Source organism: Aplysia californica, unplaced genomic scaffold (genome assembly GCF_000002075.1).
Source record: "Aplysia californica isolate F4 #8 unplaced genomic scaffold, AplCal3.0 scaffold00978, whole genome shotgun sequence".
In the NCBI taxonomy this organism is placed as follows: domain Eukaryota; kingdom Metazoa; phylum Mollusca; class Gastropoda; order Aplysiida; family Aplysiidae; genus Aplysia; species Aplysia californica.
Genome location: NW_004798248.1, coordinates 47685 through 59008, shown reverse-complemented (window position 1 = coordinate 59008; position 11324 = coordinate 47685). Strand labels below are relative to the sequence as shown.

Here is an 11324-nt window from a genome sequence, read left to right as displayed (position 1 = left end):
GCTGTGGTATATTTTATGTGGTCTTTTCTTACTTTTTGGTTTGGAAGGAGGGCCTTTTGTAAATGTGTGTGCTAACGTTGAAGTGTGTTAGTTGTACTAGTAGAAATGTACGTCTGTGTGAGCATGCAAATGATATTCTAATGTTCATGATTCTGGTAAATGAGAGACAGATAGTACTGCTCTTAATTGTGTTTGTCAAGTTGAATTTGAAGTGTTATTGAGGGGTAGCTGGTGAATGCTTTGGTGTGGTTTGCTCCTTCTTTCCTATCAAACATTTGTCGTTCTTATCTCTCCTTCTTTTTGTGTTTGTTACTCTCTTGAAACATCTCTAAGCTTCGGCAGCACTTATGCGACCTAATTATGTTGCACGTGCTGCAAAACTCTTACAAAAAAAACTCGAAGTGTGAGTGAGTGTCCAGTGGACGTTTTGCTGTCTTGTAACCCCCCACCCCCCACCCCCTCTTCCTCCTGTCTGAAGGGCCGTCTGAGAAGGAAGTGGTATGTAAGGCCCATCACACAACAACACTGAATGATGATGGTGACTTCATTCACGTTCACAACAAGGTGCGTACGGGGAAGTTTGCCAGTATGTATATGCTTGAAGAATTTACCAGATAAGGTTTTTTTAGAGTGTTGGCCCATAGCACTCAGCTTAGATTTTTTAAAAATGAAACTATTTGCTACTAGTAGGATCTCAGATTCTGAAGGAGGATTACGGGAGGAGCGAACCTCAAGGTGCAATTTCTATGTTTATTGCCCGAGATCATATCTAAGGACACGTATAAGTTAGGCATAGAAAAATCTCTTGATAAGTACTTTTGTTTTTGCATAGCTGCAGCCGTTGCTATGGAAACAGCCGCCATCTTGAAAATAGACAATGAATTTCAAATCCCCAAGACTTTCTTATTTACTGACCAATTTTGACCAAATTTGGTGAGAGTATACCTGAACCAGTCCCTATCAACATCACAGCAAGTTTATTTTTTCAATAAGTGTAAAAAAAATAAAAGATTAGAGAATCTTCCCAATGTATAAACCTTTTAAAAAATGTGGTTGCATAATCACTTGCCAATGGAAAAGTGTTTTTTTGGGGGGGGCAAATATCTCTCTGTTACATTGATGGCCTCTTTGCCATCTGTGTTTCCTGAAAGTTTCATGTCAAAAGACGAAAACTAAGGAAGGAGTAGGAAAAAAACTGCAAAAAAAAAAAAAGACATTTTGAGAAAAACGACAATTATTGTGAAAATTCACTAAATTTTCACTCACCCTCGTGTTTTCAAAGGCAATTTACAATAAGAATAAAGTTTTTCTCAATTTTGTCCTTGCTATTTTTCGACAAAGAACTGGTTGATCTTCTAGTATCAGCCAACATCTCCGTTTGCATTGCTTGATCCAAAATTGTCCAAACTGAGGGTCGCTCCTCCCGTTAAGAAGGGCAGTACAGAAAGTTTTTAGATTTGAGTATCTCACCAGGGCGGGATTTCAAGTGGTGTATTGTTACGTTTTCTGAATAGACTGCAATGCTGCTCCTTTCCTGGGATAATAAGATTGTAAATCAGAATGAACTGGCAGACAGAGAGTTATCGTGAAGTGATGGAGCATTTTATTGGAAGGATACTTGAAGAATCGCTTTAACATAATAACCGAGTATCAATAATTTTTTAAATAAAAAAGAATAATAACTTCTAAACTAAAATCTTTGGCTAACAACTGGAGGATTTCTGTAGACTTGTTTGTAACCACCTTGATATATTGATAAAATCTGTTGAGCCTGTGTGTGGTGATGTCTCACATATTGAATGAACCAAGTCCTTGGATCTTTATTTTTTTGAATCACATTGACTGTTTGTTATAGACATTTATGTTGTCCTCAGGGCTCGGAGGCTTGTCATTTTGTGCTTATATCAGGACAACCCATCAAAGAGCCAGTTGTGCAGCATGGTAAGTACTTCTCAATAATATTTTGGGTCCTGTAGTTGCAGTTGAGAACTTGAGAAGAAATCTCCTTCTCCCCTTCATCATGTCAGAGTCAGTGCTATCAGTGTGGTAAAGGTTGGATTTCAGCGTAAAGTTTGAGGTACACAAATATCCTCCTCCCTTTCATGTCAAAGTCAACCCGAATAGTTTGGCATAGATAAGATCTCAGCATAAAGTTTGAGGTACTCAATAAAGTATTCTTCCTTATGCTGGATGGAAACATTATGTTTTATTTGCCTGCAATGCGAAAAGCCTAACCATTAGACCTCAGACACTGACTGAGTATAAACATGGTCTTGTTAATGTAACAGTCAGACACAAACAACTCAGATGCGTCGGGGATTGACAAATGTGTTTGACATATCCATAATTCGGGTCAACTGATTTTATAACGAACAATTTTTAATGAGATATCAATTGGGTAATGGCAAATTGTACGAACTATTCATGATTTTGAGTTTTCAGTGTTATCTGTGCCCGACTGTATGTTGTTATGTATGAAGAAAATGTCACGAGATGCATGTCTCTTGTTTATAAGGTAGTCAATTAGCTCCGTCGGCATTATGTTGGTCTGCGGAGTAGGTAACTTTGATCAAATGTGGATTGTTTTAGGGATTTCATGCAGGTAGTTTGCGGGTGCTCTGGTGTGGTTTGCTCCTTCTTTCCTATCAAATATCTGTTGTCCCAATCTCTCCTCCTTCTTTTTCGTGTTTGTTACTCTCTTGTAGCACCTCTAATCTTCGGCACTTATATGACCTTATTGTGTTGCAAGTTCTGTAAAACTCTTACTAAAAGTAAAACTAAGGGATTTCATGGTTCTCCATCCACAGTGTGGATCATTTCAGAAATGGACAGTGAAATTGGAGGTTTTCATTCTTCTTTTAAATAACCCAGCTGCACTGAAAGAGATGTTGCACTGTTATAATAATAATTCAGTGCTTACTATTTTACCCTTTCTTTTTTGTGAAGTTCGAACTTGATTATTCAGAGCACTGTTAGTCTTTTGTAGAAACTGCATCAATTGTTAGAAGAATAGGGAAATCTTTAGGTGCGTGTGTGTGTGTGTGTGTGTGTGTGTGTGTGTGTGTGTGTGTGTGTATATGTGTGTGTGTGTGTGTGTGTGTGTGTGTGGGCGCCTGTGTGTGTTTGTGCGTGCATATGTATGAGCATGTGTGCATGAGTGCCCGTGCAAATCAGCATGAGATTGAAAGAAAAAGAGTGCATGAGCATACACACCAAGTCTTCATATAAATAAACAAGCTCACTTTCCTGTGTTTTTACATTTTTCAGGTCCGTTTGTCATGACAACCGAGCAGGAGATAAAGGAAGCAATTTCCGACTACCGGAACGGGGAAAATGGCTTTGAGAAAGCCATGACCTGGAATTCAGATTACGCGTGATGAATGCAAAGATGAGAGAACACCAGAAATCTTTTATTGCATGCATTTACCAGAAGCCTAATATAGACAATAAAACTTGCTGTAATTTCAGGGTGATGGGGCACATATGTTTTTTCCCAAAATCTGACTGTGTTGTCTAAATACCTCTGTCAGATGTGGTAGGAGAGACTTGGAGATATCTGAAATATTGAAAACAGAAAAATAGCATATTTTAATGGAAGATATTGAAGTTCAAACATTTTTGCTCAAACCGCTATCAATTTATTTTGTTTTTATTTATCCTCATAAGTGATATTTTACACTGAATTTCTTTACAAAATATGTCTACTGTTTCAAAAATTATGCAATGTATGTGAGAAAAGTTTGGAGACAAAACCCCCTCAACATCAAAACATTTGAAGGATTAAATCTTCCCAAGACTTGTGAAAAGGGCTTGCTGATCTCAATGTATATAGCATGATGAAATTTGAGTTTGGAATATCCACTGGGGAAGGTGTTGGGAAGGGGGGGGGGGAGAATACTGTTTGCAGAGATCTCATAAATTTCTTTTTATTTTTATTCATGTGAACTGATCTTGACTGATGTGGAAAACTGAAGGAATCCGATCAAATCAAAACGTGAATAGGCCCACAGCTGGTTTTTCCAGTACTCGTGGCTGATGTGAGTTTTTTTTAAAAGATAATTATTTTACGGCCCCATCGACACAGTTTTCACAAAGCTAAGGGGCGAGCTGCTTTAACTCCTTATCTCCGGCAAGCTGCTCCCAACGATTCCTGGTTGAAACTACTGTGCCGGTGAACCGCTGGCAGCGGCTCTGATACATTCCTTTACTGCAGCTTCGGCGTCGAATTACTTTTTGTCAATTGCTGAAAAGAGGTCTATTTTAGTGGGAGTTCATTCATTAGAGGAAGAGCTATCAAATTCAAAACAGGTTCACTTGATCAATTTAGTGACACATAAATGTCACTTTTAGATTTTGTACCAAAAGAAAACCCTGGCATAGTGGGTTTTCCCACCTTGGAGATAAAGAGTTAACTTGGTGTCATTGCCAACTCTGGCTAGATGAGATATGTGAGGCAGCATGGTGGAATCAGGCTCTAGTCAAAATAATCAAAGTGAAGAAAGTTGCATTTTTCCGCAGGTTTGTGAATTTTTATCAAAATTTATTTTTTTGGGCTCAACACATTTCATGCCCATTAAAGAACTCATTTCTGTGTGGATTTTTCTTAAAAACGTTGTTTAAAGGCACAAAATATGTAAATTTTCAGTTACCACGGACTCTTAAGCTAAGGAAATAACTAATCTTTGGCGGCCATTTTCTCACTAATTTTACCTCTGAAAACAGGTGACCCCCACCTCCTTCATTCTCAAATATCTCGACTTGTAGGCCTATTTAAGATAAACTAATATTTTTTTCATCCAAATAAAGACAAGTGAACAGGCTTTAAGATGATACCATGTGCCCAAAAATTGACGAAAGCCTGATTCCACCACGCTGCCTCACATATGCTCTAACAGAAGGATAGAAATCCTTACTAGATAAAATATTGTCTTCGTATGGGAATCAAACCCATGCTCCCAGTGATTGAGGCAAAGGCCTGAACTATAACGCTACAGATGCCAGTTGTTTGCTGTGACATTTTCTTTACTTAAAAAGTTGTAGAAATTATTTTTGCCTTCACCAGCGTTCCAGTATGCTGTGCTAATGTTTGTTGAATTTTTCTTCACATTAAGTGTCATTTGCATTCTGCTACTGTATCACTAAATATTGTCTATTTGGTATGCAACTTCTTACGAACAGACTTTTGAAAAATATATATTCTGACTTCAGATATTTATTGATCTAGTTTTATATCCTGTAATTTTGTAATAATGTACTCTGTTGGAACAAAACCCATTTTGGTAATTTATACTTATTTTAAAAATCTACTCTGTTCACCATACGTGTATCCTTGGTGTTGATTATACACTTTTTATTTGATTATTCACTGAATGTAGTTTGTTGACAGGGTTACTTTGGCGTGGTACGTTCAAACGTTGTGCTTATTTTATTGTGACTCTTTTTGCTGTTTGCCGTAAGCAGCGAGAATTTGTTCGGGTTGTACCTTTGCTGCGTTCATATTTGTTTTGCTCTTAGTTTGGATATCTTTTGACAAAAATATATGGTGATATCATCTGAAGTATTTCTGACTTCTGGTGTCTATGGTATCTGTGATGGGTTGTTTGTGTGACTTGTACTGTTTGATATGTTCATGACACTACGATCTCTGATTTGGTGATACTTTAAACCCCCCCTCCACAAACACACACTCATGCTCTCTCACACACACACACACACACACACACACACACACACACACACACACACACACACACACACACATGCATGCATACACATGCTTGTGCACACACACACACACACACACACACACACACACACACACACACACACACACACACACACACACACACACACACACACACACACACATCCCCATGAGTGATTGGCAGGTGCTTTGCTTCGGTTAAGTGTTCTCCTTCTTTCTTATCAAGCTTCCGTCATCCTTATCTCTCCTCCTTTTATTTGAAAGCTACTCTTTACTATCACTCCTTTAATCTTTGACCCTTATATCACCTATTTGTGTTGCAAGTGCTGTAAAACTCTTACCGGAACTAAAAAAACGACTAATGTGTTGGATCAGAATCAGAGCTTAATCGTTTTTCAGGGGATATCAGTTGTTTTCAAATCCCTTTAGCTGCGAGCATTTCGCTCTTGGCAGCGCACATACACACACACACACACATGCACACTCACACACACATGCACACTCACACACACACACACACACACACACACACACACACACACACACACACACACACACACACACACACACAAACACACACACACACATCCCCATGAGTGATTGGCAGTTAAAACAATAAAGGTATTACATTATGTACTGTATTTAGTGTGTCCAACACTTTTCATTGCGTGGCAGAAATGATTTTCTGCAATGTAAGTACTAAACCAGGCTTCAGCTATAACCAAAATGGTTTTAAAATGTGATATTCCCTTTATTATAGTTAGTTTTATTCAACACTGACAATCTTGTACTAGAGTCTAAAAGCTCTATTAATAATCCGGCGTGCAGCATATGGACTTGACGTTATGCAAAGCTGGAGTTTGTGGTTTGAACCTGATTTGGGTCAGAATCATTTTTATATTTACTGCACTGTATTTTCATTCTTGGAATACATGTCTTGTGTTTCCTCTCATTATTTGAAGAGTCAACTTGGGATGACTTGATGTTGGCGGGAAGTGAAAAATTAAAAAAAATTAAAATTAAAAAACAACAAAATAAAAACAATGTTAAACATTTTCAGTTGGTAGGAAAATTTGAATTTTGCCCAGGTGGCGGCTGAATGTTACTCTTATTGATTATGAACCACCAAGAGATCGCAACTTGCACACGGGATCTCCGAGTTTTTTCGCGAAGTCCGAGAAGTGAAAAAAAAAAATCAATCATTCAAAGTTCAATATAACCGTTGTGATCTGTAAAGGAGAAGAAGTGCTGGGACCTGAGAAAAATATCAACTTCAATCAATGAAAATCGACCCAAGCGGGTTCATCAACCCAAGTGTTTTGATAAAAATTCACAAACCTGCGGAAAAATGACTGCTATCAACACTCGACGTGATATATCTACACCAATCACCAAAGGTCTCAAACTCGCGGGTCAATAGTCTTGCAGGAAGACATTTTGTGTTCCCTATTTGACATCAAAGTTAAGGGTTAGTGCCATCAACGCTTAGTCACTTTTTTGAGAGAATTGCACCTCCTCCCCCCTTACACACATACACTCTCAGCCTTCCTAGATATTTAAGCGGACGGTATGCCTTTTTGGAAGTACAACCGACTACGGAGGAGTTAATGTCGTCGAGGGAGGGAAAAAAGATCAATTTATCAGTAGTTCTACTTAGCCGTTGGGATCTGTAACACACGGTATCTGTCGTGGTCTTGATGTTAAGGTGTTCGATTCTCATTCAATAGGTCCCGGGTTCGAATCCAGATAGCGACAACCCCAACCCTGGTTTGGGTTTGGGAGGGGGGGGGGGTGATTTCTTCTCTAGATTTTTCTTCTTTCTCATCCCTTCCTGCTTTGTAACATTGTGGTGGCAGTTAAGTGATGATGATGATGGTGGTGGTGGTGGTGGTGGTGGTGGTGGTGGTGGTGGTGGTGGTGCTGCTGCTGCTGCTGCTGCTGCTGCTGCTGCTGCTGAGATGGTGTATCCCACACAGCTAGGATCGTCACTGACACGTGACAGACAGGATCGAAGCAGTCCGCCTCCTTAATCATCTAGAATTGAGTCAATGGGACACACAGAAACGAAAAGACAGATTACTTACAGCCCCCCCGCCCTCCCCAAATCCGCCATCCACACTTTAGAAGTTCAAGCGTTCAGGCGTTCACAAACTCTCAGATGTCATATATCCGATTCTATAATTTTCTATAAATATCCGCGCTTCTTGTTCAGTTTGCCGCTATTGAGGACAGTTATAAGTATGTCAAGGTAATGATATGTGCAGGCGGTGGGAAATCTTTTTCACGTAACGTTGGTGTGTAATGTGTGGCACACACACACACACACACACACACACACAAGCATACCGCTGCTATTGGGAAACCCGTGTGTTGTTTTCAAATGCTAGATTTAGGTTTCATAACGAGGCATTAGGAAACCCTGTTTGCAAGATTCAGATCTAGAATCTAGATTTAGTTCTACATGTAGATCAAGTTCGACATAGCAAGGAATGTAACAGCGTGTTGCAGCATACAGGGGAGCACCCAAAACAAGGTATGGTCAGAGAGTTTACAGTAATATTAGCCTACTGTAAACCCTCTCTGGTATGGTTGAGTTGTTTTTTAAAGCGAAAGTTTGCCTTCGTCTGTTCTTATATTACCTTGACTTCAATTGTTGGTTCTGAAAAAAAAGAAGACCCCCCCCCCCCCCTGGGTGGTTGGAGGGCACCACTGGACTGGTAGGTCCTACTTCTTTACTGTACCTCTGTTATTCTGTTTGTCTGTGTGGGTGGTTGGAGGACCGACCGGTAGGTCCTAATTCTTTACTTTCCCTCTGTTGTTTCTGTTTGTCTGTTTTACTTTTCCCCTACACCAATATATGACCATTTTTGTGTCGACGTGCCTCATGTAACTCAAACAAACAAACAAACCAACAAACACATTTCTGCAGTGTATGCCAAAGTTTTGGAACAGGAAAGGCTCACTGTCTCATCTTGATACATAAAACAGGATAGATTTCTAATATGTTTTGCTGCTAGATCTAGGTCTGTTGCACGATTCTAATTCTTTGCAAGCATAGTTCACAGTAAACGTGTCTTCTACTTCTTCATGCTGATCTTTGGCCTCGTTTTAAATCAGGCTCTACATGCATTTTTAGTAACAGAGAAAATCTACTGGATGGAACATGTTGCATTCGGATGGCTTGAGGTTTGAGGCAGAACAGTTCAGGCGAAGATCTCATCTGGGATTCTGGGGTATGAGGATATAATTGATTTGCCATGTGATGACTGTAGGTTTACCTCTCAGCTGTAACGACCCAAGCAGGAGCGGCTTGTGAGTCTTAAAAGTGGGCGTGCACAATTAGCTTATAGCAATGCTTATATCAGGCTGGTAAATGAGATGAATTCTTCAACCTACCGGTTTAGAGACATCTATTTGAAGAAGAAATCTACACTTCGTTCTTTTGTTGCAGCAGTGGTGTCCATCATTCTGTTGACGCAGTTGGGCATGCTGTCATTGATGTCCATGTAGATCGACAAATACGTTGGTGCGATTTCTAAGATTTTGCATACTACTCTAAATGTTGTGTCGAGTTTGTAGCCCTTCAGAGCTGAATAAAGGCCCTGGATTGTACGACTCCGAGCAGACTTAAATGTTTTATTACTATAATTTTATATTTCTATTTCTGTTTGTAACTTCGTTTTATGCAAGACAGAGTAGCTTTCTGCTATACAATCCAAAAGAACTGTAGAAAACGACTTTTGATAGTACTGGAATTTGATTGACAGTGTATTGATTTTATTTTGCTCAAGAAAGGATCAACAATTTTATTAACTATTGTGTCACAGGCCTCCTTTGCAGCAATTTCATTGGTGTTATGATGTCTGCGTTTTATGGAAGCTTGTACCTCAATGGTCTTACTTGTTGATGGAACATTTATACTGTTTTAAATGTCTTCAAAGGTTGCTTTAGAAACGTTTCTAAAGCTTGTTGGGCTGCTATTGACGTTGTACTTCTGTGTTGGAGGATCCCATAATCATACCCAACGTCAACGTGCATGAACACTTTGAACAAGTGCAAAAAGAAGAGAAATGATGTATCGCTCTTTTATACATTCAAACGGCCACACGCTTCGTCGTATTATCGTCCAAGTGCTCAGACTGAATTTCTTCAAGACAAAGCTGGATCTCTCCTTTCTAAGTGAAGACTGTGCTAATAAGTCGAGACTGAAAAATCCTCCTGGTGCGCATAGCAATGGACAAAGACAAAAAGGGAAAATTGGCGAAACTGAGTCTGTACACCAGAGACTCTCGCGCTCAATGCAGCTGCCCCATCGTAGGTTTGGGTGATCAGCTTTTCCTCGACGCTGAATGGTTCTAAAGCGTCGTTTAGGGTTGAAACAAGCCATGATGACACTCTATCATTGGCTTTAAAAATACCATAGAAACCGGTCTACCTGTTTTCCGTCCTTAACATACATTGTATCGCAGAATGATAACAAAGTACGACAAATGACCTGCATCAGTTGCTTCGTCAGCCTGGACAGAAAGGAAGTTGGCAGAGCGTATGTCTTTATTCAGTTCTTCGTGGTATATTTTGAAAATACAGTCCAGCTGTTCGTTTTGTATGTTTTGTTTTGGAAGTATATTTTGCAACAATAGCGCTTTTCAGATGATCAAACAGTATCGTGTCAGTGTTAGCGTCTCTGTGCAGTAAATCAAGAAAGATACCACGAGAAATCACCTTTTTCATGACCGCGGAGGCCGAGTTCGCAATGAGATGACCAACGTCTAGCTGCGCTGCTGTCTACTAGTCCGATAGTCTGATACCTAACGGCATTGTTGACATGCGCTCTTGATGACTCATGTATTTAATGCTTTTGTTTCACATGGACAAGATCAGTAAAACCTTTCTTAGACCACTTGGCGTCCTCAGTTCCGAAAACCAGACAGAAGAAACAGTAGAATGAGTGTTTGTCGAGAAGATCACTATTAAAAACACCATTGCACCTTTTTGTTGGTTATATTATTTTAGTATTTTTGGGTTGGCGACGACCTAATTCTTTCACTCTGTCTTTGTCACTGTGGTTTAGAGAACTGAATTTATTTGCAAGAAAAAAAATCCAGCATTGGAATTACACACTCAAGTAATAACACTCACCACTACACCATTCCAAGTAAGGCTATTCTAACTCAGTGACCCAAATACGTCATGTTGACCTCGCTCAAGTTCAGGGTTACAGAGGTGGGGCTAGCGATATATAAATGGCACGGTAATGGATCTATCGCACTTCACTGTGAGCACTCCTGTGGATTGCTCCAAAGCTATCATAATGCGGGCATAGAATTGTGTAAGGTATCGCGAACTGGTCTGAGACCGCGTATTTTAAAAACTGCTTCTATGGGCTTTGTTCGGCTGGTGCACATTGAGATTGTGCCGCCTTATAAATATTTATGAGTGTTGTGAGCATTAACATTTTATGGCGGCAGTGCACGCCGTGCTCTATGGATGAGCCGCCCCTGATTACTCAAGCTATCCGAACGTAGCACGAGTGATTGTCTCAGCGGTAGGAATACCTGCAGGGCCTGTAATGTACATATAATGTTAAAGTAAGGGCACAGCAATTTAGAAAATGAAAAGA

At 39.7% G+C, this 11324-nt stretch overlaps 2 protein-coding genes across 2 annotated transcripts in view; both read left to right on the top strand.

The window, feature by feature from the left end:
* LOC101863856 (pirin) overlaps positions 1-4539 on the top strand; it is an 11074-nt gene extending 6535 nt beyond the window's left edge. The window contains exons 6-8 of the mRNA XM_005110977.3: positions 479-564; positions 1875-1941; positions 3268-4539. Coding sequence (XP_005111034.1) covers positions 479-564; positions 1875-1941; positions 3268-3377 — 263 coding nt within the window. The 3' untranslated portion in view covers positions 3378-4539. The remainder of the gene's footprint in view (positions 1-478; positions 565-1874; positions 1942-3267) is intronic.
* A 2317-nt stretch (positions 4540-6856) lies between these two features.
* Positions 6857-11324, top strand: part of LOC101863629 (sulfotransferase 1A1) — a 13657-nt gene continuing 9189 nt past the window's right edge. The window contains exon 1 of the mRNA XM_005110976.3: positions 6857-8237. The gene's annotated coding sequence lies outside the window, so the exon portion shown is untranslated. The remainder of the gene's footprint in view (positions 8238-11324) is intronic.